Raw genomic sequence first — 27,591 nt, forward strand, 5'->3', positions numbered from 1 at the left:
TGTTTAGCTGTGTGGCCTTGAGCAAGCGACTTAACCCCCTAGCCTTGCAAAAAACAACAAAAAAAAATAAATAGTCTTTGGAAGTGATCAAAGAATTCCTTGTAACTTTTTAGAAGGCAACCAATTAAATAGTTGCCCATTTGTGATTCTTTGGTAATAAAATAATTAAACATACAAGCTTCATTCCTCTGAAAAGAAGCAATCAAAGCCTAAAAGAAAATCAGATTGTGGTGCATTATGTATTGTACTTCTATCCAGCAACATTCTGTAGTTTAGAGAACCTGATTGTTAGCCTAACATCTATTGCCGCATACCTAAACCTCACTGTGTCAGTTACCTCATCTATAAAATGAGTCATTCTGCCATCCCTTCAAGTTAGGAATCTACAATCTTATGAACTTATAACATTCTTTACTCTCTTTGAAGAAAGACATGTTTCCCTTTATACTAAGATAAAATCATAGATGAATACTGAATGACATTTTAAGCTCCTAATTACTCTCCAATTCACTGAGCAAGTAGGAATTTTTGCCCCCCCCCCCTCATAAGGAGAGAATTTTGAACCTTCCTTCAAGGTTATCCAAAGTTCCTCTGAGAATTGTAATGAAATGTACTTTCATTTTCATCTCCAGAACCATATCACAAATAAGTTTATTTCCAAAATTTAAATGTAGCTTAAAATAACTTTTTCTAAAGTATTATAAAATAGGCACTAGTGTAGTAGACTTATCTAACTAAGAAGACTAAAATCAACCAACAAGCATTTGTTAAGTGCTCATTAGGTACTAGGCTCTGAGCTAAACTTGCTAGGGATATCAAGAAAAATAGAAAAAACAGTTCTAGCCTTCAAGAAATCTCCAAGGAAGGCTATAACATTACTAGTCACTTAACATATACCTGTTAAATAACCTAATGTCCCAATATAACTTGTAATAGCGAAGAAGAACAATGCATTTCTTCTTTACAAAAGGAAGTCACTTTGGGCAGGAAGAGAAAGGAAAAGATGAATATAAAAGAGATTGTTAAATTCTCATAATTATAAACTGAGTAATATGGGGGGGAAAGGACAAAAAATTATATGAGAGTATCAGAGAAGCATACTTTAAGTAGTTCCTTTTACGATCAATATCAAAACCTAAGAAAAAAGGACCAATGCATACTTTCTCACTAACAAAAACATTTTATAGCTATCAGAATGTCCTGCAGGCGTTTAATGCTAACATATATAACTATTAGGCTCTTCCTAAGTTTATATAAGATGTTGAGTAGAAAGTTGATAGGTCATCAGTTTCAGATTTCCTCAATACATAATTATACCCTTTTTCTAGATTCTATATCTGGTCCTCTTCAGAGATAAGATCATGCATAGTAAACAGAAAGATAAAAACTACCAGGAAAAGACTTGAATTCCTTCAGTCCATTTCAAAAATTAAACAAAGTTCCAATCATTTCTACTCTGCATAAAAAGGGAATTGGTCATTAGAATACTAAGAGGGTGAATAGTTTTTTTCAGCAACTTAACAGCATAACTCTCTTTCCTGCAATATCCCAAGCTTATAAAATACATTGATTTATTTTACATTAGTACCTCACCACTTTTCTCAGAAAAACTCACTTCTGCCAAGATGACAACATCATCATCATCATCGTCATCATTGTCATCATCGTCATCATAGTCATAGTCAGTCTCCTCTTCTTCATGTTGTCGAGAAGCTGATGTCATTGGCAAAAGAGCAAGTTCTTCATCCGAGGAGTCTGATATGGTGATGAGTCCTTCATCTCTTTGACTTATCCTGTCTACAGAAAAGTGGAAAATGTTATCATGAAGCTAAAGGTTTAAAGTAAGGGTAGCTAGATGGTACAGTAGATAGAGGGCTGTGTCTGGAGTCAGGAAGACTCTCCAACTCATCACAACTCCAGTCTCACACACTAGTTATGTGTCCCTGGGCAAATCACTTCCCTCATTTACCTCAGTTTCCACTCTGTAAAAATGAAATGGAAAAGGAAATGGCAAATGACTCCAATGTCTTTGCAAGAAAACTTCAAATGGGGTCATGAAGAGTTGGACAAGAGTCAGACAGCAATGAAACAACTGGACAACAAAAAGAATTTACACCAGTTCATCAACACTTTAATGTATCTGAAAAGAGCAGAAATTAGCTCTAAAATTTAAGTGTAATGATATTACTAAATTATTCAGCATGAATACTTCTTTAAGAATTACATAAAAGTTTTAAGAGATATGCTCCCATTCTAGTGTTTAATGAGACTTTTTAAAAATTACAGTACAGGATTGACTTAGTGTTCAAAGTTTGTATCTTCAAGAGGCAGGATGGCTTTGGAGAAAGAGCAGTGGATTTGGATGTAGAAAGCTGAGTTGAAGTACTCTGCTTCACCACTTTTGTTCTGAATTTAAACACCATTTTCACATTCAGTGCAAAATGCAAAGCATTCATTAAGTATAAAGTAAGTATCATTTTTAAAAATATATATTATAACTAGCAAAAGGGCTCTTATTTTCATGTCCTTGCTTCTGCCCTTTTCAGGGAGAGGGGAAAAAATTATAACAAAGCTGCTTAAGCAAGTTGAATAGCCTGCCTTTGTTTAGGAAGCCATCTTGGCTGGACCATTTCAGCAATTACTAGCTACCTACAGAACCTGATACATATCATACTTTTGAACTTCTACATGATAAGAAATTAATATCTTCCCTTGCAATTACACAGAGTTGTTATGGAATTAAATAAGATAATGGATCTGGAAATGCAAAAATGCTATATAAACATAAGCTATTATACTTCAACTATTTAAGACAATAGAAGAGGAATGCACGGTTTAATTAGTCTTCAGCCTATAAAACTCTTAAAATGGAAACATTCCAATCTAATAATAAAATTATCTCCTCAGGAAGAAAAAATTATTTCTATATTCCTGAAAAGATCCATTAATTTTATCATTTAACTAATATACAGAAATGTCTATTTAATGATTTGAATTACCAAATGCCATTAATAATATAGTCTGAAAGTTCCTTAAGGAGAGGGCATTTGATTTAAAAAACAATTGTATTAGTGCCCTATTTATCAATTCTCTAAGTTCCAATATTACAAAATGTGTAACAACAAACTACCTGTAAGTGTTAGGCTAAAGAATGTTAAGCTAAAGGAAAACAATTGGGAAAGAGATAGTTAAAAAAAAACAAAAAAACAAATAACTTACCTTTACCCCTGTGACCATGAAAGCTGTTTAAGTGAATCACCTCTTCATTACCACCTCCCTCTGCCATTTTAAAGCCCAGATTTGCACATATATGTACCAGCTAGAACCTAAGTATAGCAATGAAGTATTCAGAACGATCTGAAAAATAAGGCAAAGGGAGAAAGAGCACTTAGTGTTTTAAATTTCAACTCATCCCAGGAAATTTCTCAAGCATTTATGATTCTCAAAATATTTTAATGAACAGTTATCAGCTACAAAAAATGAGAAGTTGAAAGTGAGAGAAATGACTATTAAAGTCGATTGCTGTTTGATAGAACACCTCTTGTCCAAAGGCTTTATAAACATAAAAAAGTAGCCAGGGGTCAGTCTCTTTGATGGAATGAGAGGATAAGAAGCCTTTTCTGTCACTTATGTGCTAGTCATGATTGATAAAATTGATTATAATTTACCTCAAAACTTGTCTCTTGAAATTTTTCAGTCTTCACAAAAGAATCTCATTCTTTCTCCTTACCTCAACAACCCAGCAAAATGCTAAAGTGCATATGAATTTAAGTCAACACTTCATTGGGAACCAGTCCCAAAATTTTTTTTTAGTCTTTAAGGAAAAGGAAAAAAAAAAAACTAAGAGGGGGAAAAAAAGACAGAAGTCAGTATATAGCTATAAAGCACTGGTTCTCCATTTCAGAACCAAATTACAGTAACTAGGCTCCAAAGAAAGGTCTTAAAAAATCCTATTCTAGACTGAGGAACATACCTGGCCAACCTATGGGGCATACCTCTCAAGTTCAAGAAGAAACTTAAGACAAAAAACACTAAGTTTTTCCCCATTATTTCCTGCACCAAATTCACCACTTTTCAAACTATTATCATACTAAAAACAAAAATATCACTGCTGTGCCAGTTACAAAAATGCAACTGTTGAGACCCATAACAATCTGATACTGAACTCACAGGACTTCAAGGATGGAAGGAATCTTGGAAGTCATTCTGATTTTAAGCCTTAAATTCCTTTCAAAAAAGTTTTTGAAATTAATCCCCCACTCCTACACCCCATCCTTTTTAAAGAGTTCTTCACAATGTCCCTTTCCTATTTTTCCTGGTTTTTTACACTGCACTCTCTCCATGCATTCCACCATCCAGCTATAATGGCCACTTTTATTTCTCAAACATAACACTCTGGCCTTGCCTTCCTAATCTATGGGAATCTATGCCTCTTGATTGCTTTAGTTCTAATGTCACCTTTTGAAAGGAAAGTGTTGTATCTCCTCAGCTGTCATCTCTATGCATCTCTAACTTTATTGATAAACTTGTAGCTAGTTTTTTATATGCTATTACTCCCCATTAAAATGTGAGCTCCTAGAGGGCAGGAATGGTTTTGCCTTTCTCTCCATTCCTGTTTAGCACACAGTAACCACTTAATAATAAATAAATAATAAATGTAATAAATAAAGTGTTTCACTATAAAGATAACAAAAGTTATTCCTCAAAAAATGTGTACTCTAGTTATTTCCAGTTCTCTAAGCTTTAACATGAGGAAGAGATGAGACACAATTAACAAAAGGAACAACTTTTCAGGGGCCAAGGACAGTAATGGGACACTTAAAAAAATAAATAGTGATAGAAAATTTTTGCCTGAAAGCTGCTTCAATTCTCATAAAATAGTCCTTTCCAATCTCCACCTTCCAAGTGTAGTTCTCTTCTTATTTTTTCTTAAGCTTATTCAAATACTGTTGGCATTTAACCAATAATACTAATACATATATCAGCTGTTCTTGGCAATACATAACTATGACCTAGTGATCCCACCACTGGGAATTCTCAAAGAAATAATTACCAAAGAAACAATTCAAAAGAAAAAAAAATTTCATTTGTACAAAGAAGCTTATAGTTGAATATCTAATAATAGCCAAATTCTAACCTTTAATGTCTAATTGGATGAAAGCTAAGATAGCCTGGGACTTTAATGTAATAGATTATTACATTACCATTGTTTCTGGTATTTTTTAATTTCTCAAGTGTGCCCTACTCTACCAATTCAGTTAATGTTTTTTTCAACTGAGGAGGTGGTTTCTGAGACTTCCTATGACCAATAAAGGCATCCTGGCCAACCTGGTGACAGGTTTTGTCAGGCTTAGCCAAACTGACTTTCCTGAAACAGGCTGTTTCTTCTGTACCCAGGGACCCAAGGAAGTTTTCTGGCTTGAAAAGATCTGCCAGGGCTTATGCTCTTATGCTTCTCTGGCATAAAGAAGTCCTTCAGAACCCAGGATAAGTTCTATACCACAATAAGGTAATAGTGTAAGATTTTAGCAGAAGATATTTCCAGAAAAATAAACATGGAGAAAAATGGTAAAGTATATGTAAAAATGAAAAAGGACACAAAATAATCCAAATTGATAGATTCAGTGATAGATAGAAATACAATACACAATGTGAAAAAAATGTATATTTTCACTGTACTAAGGATAGGAAATTTCTTTTATTGTTATTGACATCCTGTGAAGGCAAATAAATATTTTTTTTAAAAAATCAATTATGCTCAATCACAACCAGTTTATTTATTAATATGTTTATTCTATAACAAAAAAAGAAGATATTTCTTTTTGAATCACAAGACATAGGAAAATATGCTCAATGGGCAACTCTTCAACTGTCAACAACCTAAAAAGACCTTAGCAAAAAAAATCCAAGACAAAACTATGTTTAGCTAATAAAATGTGAATGGTATTGCTGACAGATTTTATATATCACTCAAAAGCATTTAAAAAATGGCAGCATTTAGCGAATGAGGAAGGAAATGGTCATTCTTGGCCTTGTGAACACTAAGAAAATGAAAAACTCGTGTATCTTTTTTTGTGAGACTGGAGATATTTTAATCACCTTTACTAGTGTTTTACTATAAAGATAAGTTATTCCTCAAAAAATGTGTATTCTAAATATTTCCAATTCTCTAATCTTTAACATGTGGAAGAGATGAGACACAATTTAAAAAAAGAACAACTGTTCAGGGGCCAGGGACAGAAATGGGACACTAAAAAGATTGAATTTTTGAAATATTTGATCTCATAGTTGAATTGCTTCATATCCTGCAAATATTTACTATATCTTCAAGTTATTCTCTATACTAAACATTTTCTACATTTCTGAATCCCATAAAGCCATATTCTAAGGATTAATTGACTTTCCACTTTAATTTCCAACAATACTGGCCACTAACACTGGGCCTGGAATCAGGCAAGATAAAAGCAATTGTGTTAGACTCCTGTCTTCCTCAGCTTCCATCAACATAAACTGAGAATACTAATAGCACTTAACTTCAGTACCATAAAGAACAAATGAAGTAAAATTTATCAAGTACCGGGCATAATGCCTGTTTAATAAATGTCAGTTCCCCCTCTGCAACTCTTTTTCCTACAATAATGCTAGGTTTGGGGGCGGCTAGGTGGCACAGTGGATAAAGCACCCGCCCTGGAGTCAGGAGTACCTGGGTTCAAATCCAGTCTCACACTTGATAAAATTACCTAGCTGTGTGGCCATGGGCAAGCCACTTAACTCCATTTGCCTTTCAAAAACCTTAAAATAAAAAAAACAAAGAATGCTAGGTTGTATAAGAACTATACAAATGGTACAAACTATACCATTTATTTGTGGTTCATCCATTCACTAATAAAATGTATTGTTTTTCCAATCAGTTTACCCTTTTGTATTAAGATTTGACTATCAGCTACAATCAATAAGATCAAATCTTTATATGAGAGAAAACAACTGAAACTTTGTTTCTACTGACATTTCTAATGCATAAACCAATAAAATTAATCACATTTTAAAATTTTATTGTTTTATTTTTAATCCTAAAACCATTCACTTGCAGAGCTTTCCTGGTCATTTGTGGACATGAATAGAACAGGCCACATTGTCTGCCTTCTTGTTTCAGCTCTCACACTTAATCCAAATATTCCATTTAGAACTTTCAGAAAGATGTACTGAATAGAAATGGAATATATTCCATCCTTGCTTTAGCTTCTTTAAAATCCCTCATTTTGGGTGGCTAGGTGGCGCAGTAGATAGAGCATTGGCCCTAGAGTCAGGAGTACCTGAATTCAAATCCGGACTCAGACACTTAATGATTACCTAGCCGTGTGGCCTTGAGCAAGCCACTTAGCCCCAATGCCTTGCAAAAATCTAAAAAAATTAAAAAAAATTAAAAAATAAAAATAAAATACCTCATTTTCTTCAAAGATTAATTCAAACCACTAACTGAGACTTCCTTTTCCTAACTTCTCATGAAATTATCTGGTCTATATGTTGTAAATACTACTCATGACTTTTCCCTCTCCTGCAAGTATCTTTCAAGTGGAATGGTCTTGTCCATATTTTATACTTATTAAGTGCTTGCTATCTCTCTGAGAATGTAAACTCTTGGATAGGTGAGCTTTCAACTGCAAGATTTCAGAGGTTCATTTCACTTCTAGGCCATTTCTCCCTTTCTACCCCTTGGTAGTGTTTTTGTTTTGTTTTGTTTTGTTTTTTTAGATTTTTTAAGGCAATGGGGTTAAGTGTCTTGCCCAAGGCCACAGGGCTAGGTAATTATTGTCTGAGACCAGATCTGAACTCAGGTACTTCTGACTCCAAGGCCAGTGCTCTATCCACTGAGCCACCTAGCCGCCTCTGGTAGTGTTTTTAAAATATATTCTTCTCCCAGTAAGTTATAAACTCCTTAAAGGCAAGGACATTCCCCTTTGCTTACATCAGTGTTGTCTTCTTAGCCATTGTTTAGCTAGGTCTGACTTTTCATGACTCCTTTTTGGGAGTTTCTTGACAAATATATTGGAGTGGTTTGCCATTTTCCTCCTCCAGTCCGATTTTGAATTCAGATCTTCCCAACTCCAGGTCCACAGCGCAGACAGTAACAAACCAAAATGCTTTTAAGATGTTCTGAAGGCTATTTTGGGGCCAAAGACCTCTTCTTGACCACTTATCTCAAATTGAAGTCATTCAGTTGAAGTTCCAACTTAAGAAGAGGTTTTGAATACCATTAAGGCTCCTTTCAAGTGACAAAGTACCTGTTACTGATTATATTCCATCTATAGGCTAAGGGGTCCATTCCTCATTCAAAAATTGACTGAACTTTTCTAGGTTATATGGCAGAAAGAAGTTATCCCAAGAATTCAAGGATGCCTCTATTATCCAACTCTATAAAGATAAAGGAAACAGATTGTCCTGTGACAATCACAGGGGTATTTCTTTTAGTCATTACTGGTAAGTTTCTTTCCAGAGTCCTTCTCAACTGGTTGATCCTTCACCTGGCAGATGCTCATCTCCCTGAGAGTCAGTGTGGCTTCAAGAAGGGTTGAGGAGCCTTCCTTCCTTCCTGTCTGCCTCTCCTCAGAATGACATCTCTTATGAGGAAGTTCATACATCAGACTGTGAAAACTGGAATTAAGTGCAATGATAGATATTGTTGTGTACAGATAGTGCAAAAGGCAGCACTAGCACAGTTTGGGGCTATCATTGTTACCAAAAAATTATTTCTGCCTTCATGTGCTAATGCATATAGTACTATTGAAGATACAGAAGATTAAAAGGATAAGAAAACTCATCAAAATCAACTTTTGGTAATGTTGGGTGAAAAATTGGTCATCGAATTCTTCAACTACTTGATAGTAATGGAAACAATTTGGGAATGATGCACCAAGCTGAAATGATTAGACTAATGGAGGAACAAAACCTGAGACTTGCTTTACGGAAAGACAATGCAGATCCTCCAGTGCACCAGTTAATGAAAGGAAGCCAGATTCATGAAGAACAGCTTCAACTTAGAAAGAAAAGGTTCAATTGAAAGCAGGACCTCCCCAGTTAAAGGAATTGACCTTTACTTTGAATATTGCACAACATGATTTGGACACTAAAATTAAACATATTCAACAATGGATTGAGAAAAAATATCAAGTCCAAATTACAGTAAAGAAAGGGAAAACTACGGTCCCAGAAGATAATATGGAGGAACTATTTAATAATATTCTCAAGACTTTGCCTGAAATTGCTACCTTTGCATTTAAGCCCAAAATGACAAGAGATGGAAAAGCTGCAACCTGTGTTTTTTGTCACTTGAGCAATAAGGAAACAAACACATATAGGAAAAGTAAAGAAGACTCAAAAAAAACAGAGACACTATGAATAATGAAAATAGTGATATGGGATCAAATATTCTGCAACAGTGATATTTTAATGAAGAAAACTTTCAAAGATTATAGGGAAAATGATATTTTTAATTAAAAAATTTATTTACATTAAAAAAAAGAAGGGTTGAGGAACAGTTGATACAGTGTTTGCTGCCCAACAACTCCAGGAAAAATGCCAGAAGTAGAACAAAGGTCTGAATACAACAATTGTAGATCTGACCAAGGTCTTTGATACAGTCAGTCAAGAGGATTTATGGAAAATTACGTCAAAATTTGGTTGCCCAGAAGTTCATCAGTATTGTATGTCAATTTCATGATGGCATGCTTGCCAGGGATCTGGGACAGTAGATAACGCTCTTGAGATCTCCTAGTCACACAAGGATGTGTCCTTGCACTCACACTTTTTTAATATGATGCTTTCAGGTATGTTATCAAATGCCTTCACTGAGGGTGAACATGGCCTCGAGGTCAGCTACTGCACTGATGCCCAATTTTTCAACTTGAAAAGGCCACAAGCTAAGACCAGAGTAGAGGGAGTGTTGGTGCATGATCTTCTGTTTACAGATAATTGTGTACCCAATGCAGCCTCTGAAGTTGAGATGCAACAAAGTATGGATCAATTCTCTGCTGCTTGGGCTAACTTTGGTCTAACAATTAACACCAAGAAAACACAAGTGATCCATTAGCCAGTACCATACCACCCAAATGTGAAACCATCAATTACAGCAAATGGAGAAGTTTTGAGTATTGTGGACATGGCACTGTTTTTTCCAAGGAGGTACACATTGATAATGAAGTTGACACATGCATTGCCAAAGCTAGCTGAGCTTTTGGGAGGCTCTAAAAGAAAGTTTGGGAGGAAAGGGGTATTAAAACTATCCACCAAATTGAAGGTCTACAGAGATGTGCTGACCTCATTGCTGTGAAACCTCATGCCTGTGAAACCTGGACATGAGCTATGTCAGGAAGCTGAATTGCTTCTATTTAAGGTGTCTCAGGAAGATTGTAAAGATCACCTGTGGGGAGAAGATTCCAGACATTGGGGTCCTTTCTCCAGCTGAACTGCCTAGCATTCTGACATTACTACAAAGGATGCAACTACATGGGTTGGTCATGGTGTTAGAATGCTAGCCGTATACTTGCCAAAAAGACTATTCTATGGAGAACTCACACAGGGCTAGTACTCACAAAGGGGTAGGAAGAAATGATACAGAAATGCTCTGAAGGTTTCTCTTAATAACTTTGGGAGCAGTGGGCTGGAGGAGGAGCAGGTCAGCCGGTTTTAACGGGTTTTGACCTGGCCCCAGGGCCAAAAGGTGGAGGAGGAGGAGGCGGCCAGGGCTAAGGTATTCATGTCAGTGGCAGCAGTGGGACCGGACCGTGGAGTCTGGCCTCCGACCCCCCAGCCACAGAGGCTGCCCAAGTTGTCCCCTCTGCCCAGGGCCCTTCCCGAGCTCCTGGCCACCCAGGACAGGTCGCCCAAAGGCAGGGCTACTGAAGAACATCCGAAGCCTATGAGAGCTCCCGCCTAGTTCTAAGGATAAAATCTCCCCGTGCACTTCAGCAATGGCTAAACCCCAGGTGGTTGTAGACATGTGTTGATGTCGAAGTTGTCCGTCAATGCCCCAGAATTTTATCCATCAAGTTACAATTCTAATTACACAGATTCTTCCTATGAAGATGTATGTGATGGTTATCCTACCCTTACAAAACAGGGACAGGAGTTTTTGAATCACCTTACCAAACAGCCAGGAAGCTTTGAAACAAATTGATCAATTTGCAGACACTCTAAGTGGCTGAGTTACTACTGATGAGTTCCACAAGCTCTTGTAAAGCTTCATCTACCAACAGATTAAAGGAACAAAGGGGCAGATTCAGAGAGCAGATATTCTTCAGGTTGGTCTTTGGGAATTACTGAATGAACTTTTTTCTAATCCTGTGGACAACAATTTAATCTGTGCAGTTAAACTACTGAAGTTCAGAGGGTCAGTTTTGGAAGCTGCATGGAAGGAAAAAGGAAAGACAGATATGGAAGAAATGATTCAGAGAATTGAAAATGTTGTCCTAGATGCAAATTAAAGCAGAGATGTAAAACAGATGCTTCTGAAGTTTAGTAGAACTCTGATCAAGTAACTGGGTTAGAGTTCATGCCACCTCAACATATAGAAAAGCAACACCTGCAAATGATCCTAATTATTTTATGAATGAACCAACATTTTATACATCTGATGGCATTCCTTTTACTGCTGATCTACATTATCAAGAAAAACATCAGGAGTTACTTGACAGAGAATTTCTTCCCAGATTATGAAGAAAATGAAACAGACTTATCAGGAGCTGGAGATACATACTTGGATGACATTGATGATGAGATGGACCCAAAATAGAAGAAGCCTATGAAAAATTGTGCTTAGAATCGGAGCATAAGAGAAAACAGTAAAATTAGATGAAAGGATATTATCTTTATTTTTTATTTTTATTTTTTGCAAGGCAAATGGGGTTAAGTGGCTTGCCCAAGGCCACACAGCTAGGTAATTATTGAGTGTCTGAGACCGGATTTGAACCCAGGTACTCCTGACTCCAGGGCCGGTGCTTTATCCACTGCACCACCTAGCTGCCCCAATATTATCTTTATAAGGCAGTTTAGGTTTGATGATTAGCAAAACAGAAGGAAGCAGGGAAACATGTCACATTTATACCAACTAAGGATATTGAGTTTAAGTTACTAATGTATGCAATTTTAATTTTGTTTAACAATATCTGCCAAAAAGAAAAAGTAAACTTATTTCCTATAACGTAAATTGTGTATATACATCATAGTTTATTATGTACATATTATAAACTGTTTTGGCTGCAATAAAATTTATTTGAAATAAGTGACATGTTGAAAGAAAATTTTACTGATTAGAAACTTATCTTACTAAAATACTATTTTCCTTGAGAAAAAATAAACCTTAGCTTATACATTACTACACAAATGTATCACCTTTTATTAGCTATGAATAATTCAATTTTAGGTTAAGAAATATCCACTAACAAATTGGGTCTCAAGTTTGACTCATAATCATGAAAAAAACTTTAGCATTCAGAGTTTGAAATCACTATTAACTATTCTCACATATGCAAAATAAATACTACTTAGGTTACCAGGATCTTTCAAAATTATTAATTGGTGGAAGAAAGTTGACAGCTAAAGCATTTTATAGGTGAAAGCTCAAACAACCATAGTGCTTCCTGGAAAAATTATTTCAATAACTAAGTCAAGCATACATTTTGTGCTACTTTGGTAGCCTTTTTTTTTTCCTTTTTAGATCTACAAGCATAATTTTTTCACATCACTAATTTGATTATTCTCCAGAACAGAACTGGAACATTGTCTTGATTTAATTTACGTAGCTTCAGTTTTATTTTGTAGGACTGAAAATTTTTGTATTTGGGAATTTTAACAAGTTTATTTGCTTACCACTTATAATTTCATTTCCCCCCCTGCTTTGTAATTTTTAGAGTCATTTTTTTCCTAATGCTCCTTTAATTTTAATTTGGTTCTTTACTGATAACTAATTTAAGTAATTTGCCTACCAAACTTGAACCCGTACTTATTTCCAACTTCCTAAAAGTAGGTAAAAAAACAAAAACATAAATGTATAAAACCGATGTAAATATGCATGTAAATAGTTCTGTTAATAATGCACTGTAACACATTTGGAACATTTATTTGCATCAGTTATACAGGTAACTTTTTGACTAAATTTTCTTCCTATTTTATTTGTTGAACATATATTAGTTTAAAATGATTTTTTTTAAAATAAAGTTTGGGTTTCCTTAAATAATAAAAGAACTTTGAAATTGATTGTGCAGAATAGAGACACTGACACAGGACTGTCCAGCATGATATGTCCTCATCAGTGAGGGTGCTGCACTCTATGAGAAAGGCAGGATTGAAGCAGCTCAAAGGAAACATGATACATGTAAGTTTACAGTAAACACCCTAGGTATTCACATGGACTATTTGTGCCCAGACCTGTGGCAGAGCATTCCAAGCTTATTTTGGGCTGATCAGCTTGTCTCAAACAAAGTGATGTCATTTTGGTCTTCTATAATGAAGGACAAGAAACGACCAACCAAGCCTAGCAGCCTGCTAATAAGGCCCTTATTTATTAACAAATGCTTGCTCTTTCTCTATCCTGAGGGCAAAGATTCTCATTTTTGTCTTGCAAAATATGCAGTCCAAAGAAGACATTAAATAAATGTTTGTAGGTTAACAGATGGACTACTAGGTTTGTGTTGTTTTCTTAGGAGGGGGATGCTTATTGTTTTGTTTTGCTGGTAAATTTCCACTGACATGGCATTTAGACTTATTTCAAAAGTTGCTATTTGGTTATCATTCATAATTTATATTAGATTGCTTTCTGACATGGGGAGGTGGGAGGGGAGGGAGAAAAATGTAAAACTCAAAACCTTGCAAAAAGAGCTGAAAGCTACAGTTGCATGTAGTTGGAAAAAATAAAGAAATACAATATTTTTTTAAAAAGTTGCAATTGGGGGCGGCTAGGTGGCACAGTGGAGTCAGGAGTACCTGGGTTCAAATCCGTTCTCAGACACTTAATAATTACCTAGCTGTGTGGCCTTGGGCAAGCCACTTAACCCCATTTGCCTTACAAAAAAACCTAAACAAAAAAAAATAAAATAAAAAGTTGCAATTGCTGGGGCAGTGGATAAAGCACCAGCCCTGCAGTCAGGAGTAGCTGAGTTCAAATCCAGCCTCAGACACTTACTAATTACCTAGCTGTGTGGCCTTGGGCAAGCCACTTAACCTCATTGCCTAGCAAAAAATAAACAAATAAACAAACAAATAAATAAATAAATAAATGAAAAGTTGCAATTACAATAGGTTAGTTTTTTTAAAGTTCCCACCATATTTCTTTCCTTCCTCGTGCCTAGAGAGCCTTCTAATAAAAAAAGAAAAAAACAAGTCAGCTGTGAAATAAAAGTTCAGCAAACTTAACAAACATCAGAAAAAAAAGATGACTGTCCCAGGAGGGTAGCTAGGTTGCATAGAACGCTGGACCTAGAGTCAGAATATGGCCTCAAACACTTACTAGTTTTGTCATCCCTAGAGAAGAAAATGGCAAACCACTCCAGTATCTTTTGTCAGAAAAAACTGAAATGGGGTCACAAAGAGTTAGAAATGGCAGAACAACAAAAGGCTTACAAGTTTATGTCTATCTGGTTCTCTCTTTGGCAAGTTGGTAGTGAAGTAGGGGAAATATTGGAAGGGTCACCAGAAGAGGAATTGCAACTAGAAAGAGCTTTGAAGAAGAGATTACCAGCCTCTAAAAGAGCAAAGGGAGGAAGAAAAGTCTTGACCAATCCACGTGGGCTGCTGCAAACCTAAGGCTGTGAGTGAGTGGGAAGAGGCTTAGAGCCTACCATGTAAAGAGGGGCACAGCAACAATAGGCATCCCTCTTCTTTAAGGTCAGAGACTGTCTAATATTTGTATTTGCACTCCAGTTTCTAGCATTAGTGTCTGGAACATAGGATCTTAATGAGGAAATGAGATTCACAGGTACCAAACATCCACAATACAAAGATAATATGGATAAAAATGCATGTTGTAATGTGATTGGATAAACACTCCACTGATTTAGCCTCCTGAACATGACCTATTAATTAATGAAATGTGCCCAGCATGGAATAGTAGAAAGAACTTGGGCTTCATATCATTTGGGAATTCCTTCATTACTTTCAATGAAATTAAGTGGTTCCCTGATGCAAAATTATTAATAAATTATAATAGCTGCAAAGAAGGGAATCCACCACCCCAAGAGAATCAAAACCGCTGATGATTGAAGGACAACAGGTCTACCTAATAAGATGACATCCTTGCCTATGAAGTAATATCTACAAGAATCAAAAGTTACTATTACATGTAATTGGAAAATAAATAAAATATTTATATTAAAAAAAAGAAGCCTCAAAAGACTAAGACACAAAGAAGTACTTGTTTAAGAATAAAATAATGAGGGGCAGCTAGGTGGCACAGTGGATAGAACACCAGCCCTGGAGTCAGGAGTACCTGAGTTCAAATGGGCCTCAGACACTTAATAATTACCTAGCTGTGTAGCCATGGGCAAGCCACTTAACCCCATTGCCTTGCAAAAACTAAATAAACAAATAAATAAATAAAGGAAATGTTAAAAAATAGAAACTAAATCAAACATTATTTTCAAGGTGACTATAAATGGATTAAGTCTCCTATTTTTAAAAAGGTTTAACAGAATGAAATGGAAAAATACAAGTCAGCAATATGTTTTTCTATAAGAAACTCATTAATGTCAAAAGAAATTAATAAATTTTATCTGGGTAGGGAGAATGTAATTTTATTATGTTAACCTCTGGTTCAAAATGCTAAAGTTACAAGGATATTAGACAAACTCAAATTAGAAAACACTGACAAACAAGAAAACTCCATGCTTAAAGACATATACAATTGCCTTTCAGTTTAAAATATGTATATTAAATGTATAGTACTTAAATATACAAAGAAAATGATCAGTCTTTCAAGAGCAAATAGAAAACTAGTAATATATTTCAATATCCCCACTTTCCGAATTTAATAAACCATAATTTGTTTTGATCAAAGAACCATCAATGTGGCTGCTCCCTCTACTGGTACCAATCCATACTTTCTCAACTATGGAACATCAGTCCATGTCTTCTTATAAACCCTAAATGAGGTATACAGCCAATATTATGAAGGATCTTTCTCTAGATTTCCTGATACTGAAGAAATCAATTGTTCCTCAATCTCATTATAATTTTTTTTGAAGTCAAGAGTTCTTTGATGACTTCTTTTATTCCAATACCCTTTCTAACCCAGAATTGCACAGTACACTACAGCCTACTCATGCTATGAGCAGTCAACTTCTGGTAAGCCATAACAAATCAGAAAAAATAATTTAAAAAACTAAGACATGAACAATATATTGAAGAAATGAGATTTTGCAGACAATGTGAAGAAAATTATAAAAAAGGCTTATCACAAAATAAGGACAAAATTTTAAAATGTTTATATATATTTAGACAAATTTATATAATATAATTATATAAATTTATACATATATTTATATAAAAATTTATTTACCAATCATAGAGTATTAAAACCACAAGAAAAAAATGGAAAAAGGAGCAAGAGATACAGATCTAAATGCCGATTAGGATTAGTTATGAATTCTTGACTCAAAGAATTGTAGAAGCACAGGTGTCAGAGGTACTACATCAAATTTATTAGTTGCAGTCATTCATAGAAAGCTGTATTGAGTGAAATAAATTCATAGCGATGTATTAAATGCCAATGTTAGCAAGAAAAATGAAAATCAAAGAAATATGCATTTAAAGAAATTAAAAATAATTTTAAAAAACATAAAAACTACCAAGGAACCAATGAATTTAATTGGTTAGCAAAACCAAGTATTGTTTAAATACATAGACATATGTATTTCAATAAACTGACAAACTGATAAATTGACAAATTTAAGAAAAAAAATGCACAATGTTTTTCAGATGAGTTGAATGAAATTATTAAAATTAAGAATAAGAATAGCGAAATACTAGGAGTAAAAAGAGAAATAATTGCCAGATTATCACATGTAGTTTTGTGTTAACAAAATTAAATTTTTTAAAAAACTACTTTTGAGTATCTAGAATAAGTATACCAAAATACTTAAAGAAAACAGGTGATACCAGATCTCACAAGTGAAAAACAAGCCATTAATGAGCCTCTAAAGAAAAAAAGATCAAGACATACTCATAAAGTGAATTATTTTAAATTTTCAAAGAAAAATAATCCTCAAACTTTATATCATACAATTTCAAAATATCAAAAAATAAAAGTATTCTAAGTCCTTTAAAGAAAGGAAAATGTGTTTTATTGTCAAGCAACATTTTATGGGACAGAGCAATTAAAACAAAACAATAAAAAGTTTCATCTCTAAGTCAATTATTAGATAAAATCAAAAAGCTTTAAAACCTAAAGAAAAATGAAACTTCAAACTGCAGTCTTCAAATTCTCACTTCCTGCAAAATCCAGCAATTATAACCTAATAAAATGAATAATAAAAAAATCCACAATGAAAAGGTCACATGATTTTGAAAAAAAATGGATCATATTCATCCAGGGGTTCTGAAAAAACCTTTTAGTTTGATGGCATGAAAAGCAGACAAATTATATACCCAGAGTCACTTTGAAAAGATAATACTATTGTAACTGTCACAAATGCATTCTCACACAGTACTTAGCAGAAACTGTTATCACATTTCAACAATAAGAACTAGAGTAGCAAAGGAGCAAGAAAACCTCCTAAGCTAGGTAACAAACAGGAGTGCCATAGTAAAAGATGCCTGAGAGAGGTATGAAAGATCTACAGAAAGGAAATGGAAGATAACATCTTTATATAAAATAGAAAATTTCAACACCATATTGCCCAGTAAAGGTAATCCACTGAGAGAAAAATTCATGTGGACAGGTATCTGAAAAAAAAAAAAATTTCAGAATCCTAGATTCCTTAATCTTCAAACAGAAAGCAAAAGTCAAATGGTTAAAGCAATATAAGTCAAAGAATATCAAAGAACAAAATACACAATGCAATATCAATCAAGTACTTTCCTAAATATTTAAGAATTAATAAATCAGAGATGAAAGAGACCATTCCCACTTCCCTTCAAGGGAAGACATAGAAACTTTCTAGTCACCTCTACAGTCACAATAAGTCCAATAAAATGAAAATGCAAGTTAGATCAAGTTAAAAATAGATAGCTTTCAAATTGTAATATAATAAACACAATAGTTACATTAAGGGAAATAGTTTTAGTTTGTTTTTTTTTTTTTTGCAAGGCAAACAGGGTTAAGTGGCTTGCCCAAGGCCACACAGCTAGGTAATTATTAAGTGTCTGAGACCGGATTTGAACCCAGGTACTCCTGACTCCAGGGCCGGTGCTTTATCCACTATGCCACCTAGCTGCCCACATCAAGGGAAATAAATAAAATTCAAACTTCTCTGCAAAACTGTGAAGAAGTAGTAGGGTCAGGTTAAGAACCATAACTACTAGTCCAAATGCTTTATGAATTTCATGAATTACCAATTAAGCACTTTACCAAGTTCCTCTCAGACACAAAACCTGATACCACTTTACACAACAGAAAATATAAATATCTATTATCAAAAATCAAGAACATCAGCAGTCATTACACATTTTGGCCAAATTTACATGTTTTCTGCACTTCATACAAAGGATTCAAAGTTCACATTACTGAAGAAAAATCAATGAACAACAAGAAGAAAACAATATATTGGCTGAGGAGCAAAAAAAGGTTACAAAAGGTAGTTTAAAAAATAAATGTATAAAGAGATATTTCAAAAAAATCCACTATCAATTGGTATTTATTGAACAAGCTATCATAAAATGACATAACATTTGTTCTGCCTTTTGTTTGCAAAATTAGTAATGTATCCACGGTTTAGTTTATTAAAATATACACAAGTATAAAACAATAGGGTTTGATATCATGAGGAAAATTGTGCTCTATTTAAAAACAATCAACACAATAATGCAAAATACTGATGGGGGGATATTTTAAGCTCAATATAGATCTCACCAAACTTAAGCACATAACAATTTCTCCTGAATTGAATTATGTCTAGATTCCAAATTAAAAAGGGAGGTTCAATAAAACATATACAGATAAAGCAATATGGTCCCATCGAAAAACACAATAGGCAGCTCTTTCAAAATGTTATTTAGACTCAGTAAGTGTCAATTCTTCACATATGCAAAGAAAAGACTGATACTGAAGTCTTCAAGCTTTAATCCAACCAATAGATGAAGGAAATATGTACAAATACCTTTGTTTCTTCCTAATAATAGACATTAAGTACAAAGATATTTTTAAAAAATTGTGGCTTAATGTTAAAAAATTTATTGGCATCCTGAAATAAAAACTGAATGGGAAAAATATTTAAAGCAAATTACATCTATACAATTCTAGCATTAACATACACTATTTGAATTATAAAATTGTAATGGATTTGGAAAGTATCAAAACAAAAACTGATGTAGTGTTAATGGAAACTGAATGTTCAACACTCTAAAGTAGATTAAAACTTCTCTGCCAAAAAAAGATAGATGGCAAGTTGGTCATGGTTAACAACAGAATAGAATTTGAAGCTTAGTGAAACTAGTTTTTATTTTTTGTATACAAAAGAAACAAGAAATATCCTGTGAGACACTGGATCATTCACACTTGAAGTCATTATGATGAGCAATTGAAAAACAACTACTATGGAAATAATACATCATGTAACAAATAAGAGGATAAAAGGAAGAGAAAACAAAAAAACTGCAAAAAAAAATACTCTCCAAATTAAATCAATATATACTTTTAATACCCAGTAACACCAATGCAAAAGTAAACACGGGAGGGGCAGCTAGGTGGTACAGTGGATACCAGCTTTGAACTCAAGAGGATCTGAATTCAAATTCTCAGATATTTAATAAATTACCTAACAGTGTACAACCTTGGGCAAATCACTTAACCCCACTACCTTGCAAAATCAAAAAAAAAAAAAGTGAACATAGCAAAAGATGGCAAAAAATACATCAGAAAACATAGCTAAGAAATATTAAGAAAAGAGGACGATACAAAAGTTTCTCACTTGTGTTATGATACTTTCTTCATGTAAATAAGCATAGCAAGGAATGAATAACTGAAAGAATCAAATTAATGGTTATTTACCTGTAAAGTCAAAATATTGTTTTGATAGAACAATGAAATTAATCCCAATCACCTTCAGGATCAAATATAAACTCTTCAGGGGCAGCTAGGTGGTACAGTGGATAGAGCACCGGCCCTGGAGTCAGGAGGACTCCAAGAATTGAAATAATTCATCTTCACAAAAAGCTTATATTCTCATGGAAAACAGCAAATAAGTATATAAAAATACATAAAATAAATATAAAGAGAACACACAGGTGGCTAGGTGGCACAGTGAATAGAGCACCGGCCCTGGAATCAGGAGTACCTGAGTTCAAATGCGGCCTCAGACACTTAATAACCTAGCTGTGTGGCCTTGAGCAAGCCACTTAACCCCGTTTGCCTTGCAAAAAAATCTAAAAAAAAATTATATATATATATATATATATATATATATATATATATATATGTATATAATATCTTCTGTTGAGTTTTAAAAGTCATCCTTAAACTGGGCCAACTTATATTTCCACCTTCATTGTTCTTCCCTTCTCCAACTAGATTCCAACCAAATTGGACTTCTCTCTGTTCCTCAAAAACTGAACATCTGTCTCCCTGGCCTTGTCATCTTTTGCTGGAATACTCTTCTTTCTCAGCTCCACCTAACAAAATCCCTCTCATCTTTAAAGATGTACCACAAGAACCACTTAGAATCCCCCTAATTCTTAAGGTCCTTCCTCTTTAACTATCTGGTATTTATATTTCTTTGTGTATTCTCTTTTTTTTTTTTAGTTTCTGCAGGGCAATGGGGTTAAGTGGCTTGCCCAAGGCCACACAGCTAGGTAATTATTAAGTGTCTGAGGCCGCATTTGAACTCAGGTACTCCTGATTCCAGGGCCGGTGCTCTATTCACTGTGCCACCTAGCCACCTGTGTGTTCTCTTTATATTTATTTTATGTATTTTTATATACTTATTTGCTGTTTTCCATGAGAATATAAGCTTTTTGTGAAGATGAATTATTTCAATTCTTGGTATTTATATACTTGTGCCTGAAACACTATAGTGATACACTCTTATTAAAGTTTTCTGAGTAGGGCAGGGACATAGAATTGTGATTAAGGAAATCAATTTGGGGAGCTGTGTGGAAGATGGATTAGTGAAGGGAGAAAATGGAAGCAGACTGATCAAACAGGAGGGTGCTGAAAAACTTTCTTGGGTGAAAGAGGTTCGAATCCTTTGTCTCTCACTACTCATATTATTTAATTAATGTCTTTAATCTCAATTTCTTCATATGTAAAACTGAAGATGTACTGGTTATGAATACTTCTAAAATTCCTTCCTGTGCTAAATCCTACATTCTTTAATCTCTTTCCCATAAGAAGAGAATGGTTAGGTTTCTGAAGTTTTAAAAAGTCTTCACTTGAAATTTCTCCCCATTCAAACTACCATCTTTTTATCCCTTCTCTTACACAGCTTTTTGAAATAGTGTTCTACACTTATACTTCCTCATAACTCACACTCTCTTCTTCAATCCCCCATAACATGGCTTCTGTCCCTAATATTATACTGAAAATCCTGTTTCAAATGTCAATGCCATCCTAAGAAACAAATTCAACGGTCTTTCTGAGTTCTCCTCTTGACTCTGAAGCCTCTGACACTGATGACCCTCAGCTTCTGCAGTTCTCTGCTGTACTATTAAGCAGGAAAAAGGCCCATTGATCAACTATTAACTCTTATCTAGGAACCACCCAACTAAATCTAGAAAGACTCTTCAAGTGGCAATAAAGTGATGGATTTTTGATTCATAACTCCTGTCAAAGAAAATTATAGAGGAATAAAACATTATTTATTATGCAAAACAAGAAAATGAAAAATAACTTTTCCTATCAATGAAAAGGAACTACAATATTCACAATCTACCATTGTCCCTGATATACTATTATAAGGATGAATAAAGGACACTGAATAAAGACAAGATCAGATATCTGGATCAAATATATACAAAGAAGTCCACGCTAGAGGCAAGAGAATTATAAGAGAATTAAAGGGTTGAGTTCAAGATACCTCACAAATTGATGGGAATGTAGGGAGGACAGGAAGGTACTATTTACTCATCAAAAATGAGCAAGAACAATCTTTAACATATTCCTTTCTCTACAAAATCTTTACAAGAATATTTTGTCTCTATTAAAGATCACATCTTCAAGGCTATACAAGAGACTGAAAAGTATAAATAATACAAGATCTGAGTATATTTATTAAAAAATATACCTGATTTTATAAGACAAGAAAGTCATCTTAGTGGTATACAAATGTAATGAATTATTACTATATGATTTAAAAAGTGATGAATACAGATATGAAAAGTTGTTTTGAAGTAATACATAATGACTTATAACAATGCCAATACCAAAATGTATTTCCCATACATTTAGCAGATATTCAATGACTCTGATTATTAACATAAAGAATGGAATAAAACAATAAATTAGGGATTCAACAAAAGTGTATGAAGTCAGAGGACCTAGGTCTGAATTTTGTTTCTGCCACATACTATTCCTATGTAGCCAAATCATTTCCTTTGTCAGAGCCTAAACTTCCTCATCTATAAAGTGAGGAAATTGAACTAGCCGAATTCTAAACATATAAGCCTATGACTAAGACACAGGTCAAATCAGAGAGATTCCCTATAGATGGTGAAATCCTTAAGATGCCATTGTTTAGATATGGTATTACCAATTGCATCAAACACTGGAACACTTCAGAACCTCATTATTGCTCAAAGGAGTTAAGCCAACCTACACAGGATAAATCAAGTAAATGAATAAGCCCATGGTAATGTCTATCATAAATATACATATATATTTATAAATGCATGTATGTATGTATGTATATGTATGTATACTGCCAGAGTACAATGAACTGGGCCCAAAAATGAGTAGGAGAAAGTAAGTATACAGGATTGCTTTGGGGAAATTGTGATTATTTTAGTGATCTCAAACTTCTCCCAAAAACAAAGGGCCATCGATATTTTCCCAGTGATGCTGTAAGGCTATGAGTCATAGAATACAAGTCTGAAAAGAATTAAAGTTGCAGACTACTAGGAACAGACACACACACACATATGAAAAGCATGTGGATGTTGCAATATATAACTTAAAATTGTGCAGAGTGGCAGCATAAATTTATCATCACAAAGATGTGACTAGAAAAGGATTTAGACAATTCTCATTGTTTGTCAAACCCTTAACTGCCATTTTCTTCTCCACCATTACTATTTACATGCTGCTAACTGTACTCACACATTTATACTACCTAGACTCAAATAAGCCCTTGAGACAAACTCTATCCCATCCCCCTAAAAGCTATTTTTAAACCTTTTCTTCTTTCTTTAAATCCTCCTATCTCAATCTCTTCCCATCATAGGAGACCAACCTCACAATTTACTAAGAAAACCGAAGCTATTACAATTTGAAAACTCATTCTTTTCTTCTACTATGTATCTCAAAGCCCCCTGACATCAATCCTAATTCTCTCCTTTATTGTAGTCTCTGATGAAGACTTTGCCCTTCTCTTGACCAAGACCAAACCCTATTGTTTTCTAGACAGTTGACAGACTGTCTTCTAGATTCACATTTTCCACATATTTTTAATCTTAAATCTCTCATCTACTGGCTTTTCCTCAGCAGCTTAGTAATAAGATGATCAGATTTCTTCATTTCCTAAAAAAATCATACTTGACCCCTTATACTGTATTCCTCCTCCCTTTCACAGTCAATGCTTCCACTTCCTCCATTTACTTTTCAAGGCTTCTATTCTATATTCTCATTCTACTACTTTACACAAACTGTTCACTCCAAGGTCACCAATGATCTCTTTATTGCTAAATTCAATGGCCCCTTTTCAGTATTTATTCTACTGACTGCTCTGCAGCATCTAATACTGGGCTTCCCTCCTTTTTCTAGATACTATCACCTCCTTGGTATTTTTTTTTCCCCTATGATGCTGTTCTTCCTGTTTCTCTATTTGGCTGGGTGAACTCTTTTCAGCCTTATCCATGTTTTGTCTCCTATGTAGTACTATACTTCAGGAATCTGTCCTGTACTCTCTTTTTTTCCCCCCTCTCATTATTGTTTAGACCAAGGATTCTTAACTTGAGCTTTATGAGTTTGTTTCTCAAAAAATATATAGTTTTAAAAACTATAGTTTAATAAGTGATTTCACTTGTCCTATGTATTTTATTTTATGCACATAAAAACATTACTCTGAGAAGGGGTAATTAGGTTCTCATCAGACTACCAGGAGTCCATGACACTAAAAAAGAGTTAAGAATTCCTGCTATAGAGATGAGCAGAACCAGAAAAACATTGGGCTGATGATCAGCCTTGATGGACTTGCTAATTCCATCAGTGCAACAACCAGTGACAATTTTTGGCTGTCTGCGATGGAGAATACCATCTGTATCCAAAGAAAGAATTAGGGAGTTTGAACAAAGACTATTACCTTCAAATTAGGGAAAAAAACATTATCTGATTATGTAATTTTACTATCTCATACTTTATTTTTCTTCCTTAAGGATATGATTTCTCTTTCATCACATTCGACTTAGATCAATGTATAATATGGAAACAATGTAAAAACTAACAGAATGCCTTCTGTGGGGGGTGGGAGAAGGGAAGCAAGAATGGGGGAAAATTCATAAAACTCAAAATAAATAAAATCTTTCTTTAACAAAAGGTTTTGGGGCTGCTAGGTGGCACAATGGATAGAGCACCAGCCCTGGAGTCAGGAGTATCTCAGTTCAAATCTGGCCTCAGCCACTTAATAATTACCTAGCTGTGTGGCCTTGGGCAAGCCATTTAACTCCATTTGCTTTGCAAACCCCCTCCCCCCCCAAAAAAGAAAAGGTTTTGCTCAACCAAAACCAATGCAACCAAGAGTAGAAGGAAATATGAGAAAAAATTTTTACAGCAAGCATTTGGAGTAAAGATCTCATTTCTCAAATGTATAAAGAACTGAATCAAATTTATAATATGGCATTCCCTGATTGATAGTCTATGAACAGACAAATTTGTCCTAAATCACTACTGATTATAGAAAACCAAATTAAAACAACTCTGGGGTATCACCACACCGTTATTAGATTGACTGATATGACAAAGGATGATAAATGTTGGAGATGTGGGAAAATTAGTACACTATTATATTGTTGTTTGGAGCTGTGAATTAATCCAACCATTCTGGAGAGCAATTTGGAACTATGCACAAAGAGTTATCAAACTGTGCATACTCTTTGATCTAGTAGTACCATGACCAAGTCTATACCACAGAGATAGAAAAGAAAAAAAAAGGAAAGAAAAAACTTAAAGGTACAAAAATATTTATAGCAGCTCTTTTTGTGATGGCAAAGAACTGGAAATTGAGGGACTACCCATCAATTGGGAAATAACGGAACAGGTTGTAATATATGAATGCAATGGAATACTACTGTGTTGTGAGAATTGATAGGCAATCAAATTTTAGAAAAATTTGAACAAGACCTACATGAACTGATGCAGAACCAGGAGAACACTCTATATAGTAAAAAATAACATTGTGTGATATTCAACAATGATAGACTTGGCAATAAAATGATCCAAGACAATTCCAAAAGACTCATTATGGGAAAAAACTATCCATATCCAGAGAAAGAACTGAGGAAGTCTGAATGCAGATGAAATCAGGCTATTTTCACTTTGCTTCTTGTGTGTATGTTTTTCCCCTTTTGTTCTGTTTCTTCTTTCACACTATGACTAATGTGGAAATATATTTAACATGAATGCCCTTGTATAACCTCTATCAGATTGCTTCCTTCTTAGGGAAGGAAAGAAGGGGAAAAAATTTACAACTCAAAGTATTCTAAAAAATGAATACTGAAAACTATTTTAACAAGTAATTTGAAAAGAATTAAAATATTTACATAAAAATTCCTGCTCCAGATGATAGCTTCAGTTTCAAGTGCCATGTCTATATGCATTATACCACCCTTCTACCTTAACTGAGATGTATTCTACATCTACAACTGTCTTCTGATTATCTGTCTCCATTTGACTATCACATAGGTGCCTGAAATTCAATTATGTTCCAAACATAACTCTTTCTGTTCTGAATGTACTATCTCATAAAACTTACTTAATCTTTCTGACTTCCCTATTTTCATCAAAAGCACTATCACCTTTCTAGTCACCCAGGTACATCTCTTTTCTTACTCTCAATATCCAACTAGTTACTAAGTCTTATTGATTATAGCTCCCTAACATTTTATAAATCTATTTCCTTTTCATTCTAGTACTATAACCACCCTAATTCAGGTCTTCATCATCTCTCACATGAACAATAATTCATCTTCCATATAGTTGCCAAAGACAGACTTCTGAAGTTAAGTCTGGCTATGTCACTCCCTCTCTCAAAAAGTTTCAGTGACTCCCTATTACCATCGAGATAAAATAAACATTCTTACATTTGCCTTCTACATTCTGGTTCTGGCCTATATTTCCATTGTTATTTATATATTAATCTCCTTCACACATGTTATGGTCCAGCTGAAATGGAAATTACTATTCCTTACAACTTGGGTTGCCTTTGTGTAGATGTGACCTTGTTTAAAATTCATTCCCTCCTTATCTCTGCTGCACAGAGTCCATAGCCTCCTCTAAAGGTTCACTCAAGTGCCATCTCTTAAACGAGATCTTTCTCCATTCCTTCAGATACCAGTGAGCCTCCTAAGACAGTCCTTGTACTTATATATGTATATATTGTCTCTCACAATAGAATATAACTTCCTTAAGAGTAGCAAACGTCCATCATAGTATTTGTTACCTAGAAGACACTTAATATTTTTAAAAAAGAAAGAGTGAAATACCCAACCAATGGGCAGCCCCTATGCTCCACTGATATTCACAATGTCAAAAGATTTAAAGGTAAAGTCACAGCATATTGAGTGAACTCCCCATGTAAAGTTCATAAGACATGGACATGTGTCACAACATAAAAAATAGAGATAAAATCACATAGTTATCAAAATGTCAAATTGTGTCAAAAGCAAAATGCAATGGGGGTGGAGATCAATCTTATTGGACTTGCTCATTCCATCAATGCAATAATCAGAGACAATTTTGGAGCACCTGTGACAGAGAATGCCATCTGTACTCAAGTCCATTACCTTCGATTTCTTTTATTTAACAAAATTGTCTTATGTACTACATAATTTTGCTGTCTCTAATATTTTATTTTCTCCTCAAGGATATGATTTCTCTCCCAACACATTCAATTTTGATCAATGGATAGCATGGAAACAATGTAAAGATTACCAGACTGCCTTCTGTGGGGGAATGGGGAGGGAAGGGAGGGTGAAGGGAAGATTGCAAAATTCAAAACTTTACAGAAAATGATGGGTAGA

General features: G+C 34.4%; 1 protein-coding gene and 2 pseudogenes across 7 annotated transcripts in view; 2 read left to right on the top strand and 1 right to left on the bottom strand.

The window, feature by feature from the left end:
• Positions 1-27,591, bottom strand: part of RNF216 (ring finger protein 216) — a 221,284-nt gene that overhangs the window by 150,403 nt on the left and 43,290 nt on the right. For 6 of the 7 annotated variants that reach the window (XM_074202366.1, XM_074202364.1, XM_074202363.1 and 3 more), the window contains 2 exons: positions 3,220-3,357; positions 1,616-1,797 (listed from right to left, as the gene is read on the bottom strand). In XM_074202366.1, the coding sequence (XP_074058467.1) occupies positions 1,616-1,797; positions 3,220-3,286 (249 nt within the window). In that variant the 5' untranslated portion in view covers positions 3,287-3,357. Of the gene's footprint in view, positions 1-1,615; positions 1,798-3,219; positions 16,464-27,591 lie in introns of those variants that run through there. The other variant, XM_074202362.1, reaches the window with a different exon arrangement.
• Positions 8,603-9,440, top strand: LOC141499706 (translation initiation factor IF-3, mitochondrial pseudogene; annotated as a pseudogene).
• On the top strand, positions 11,003-11,841 carry LOC141498848 (polyadenylate-binding protein-interacting protein 1-like; annotated as a pseudogene).

Source organism: Macrotis lagotis, chromosome X, assembly GCF_037893015.1.
Source record: "Macrotis lagotis isolate mMagLag1 chromosome X, bilby.v1.9.chrom.fasta, whole genome shotgun sequence".
Classification (NCBI taxonomy): Eukaryota; Metazoa; Chordata; class Mammalia; order Peramelemorphia; family Peramelidae; genus Macrotis; species Macrotis lagotis.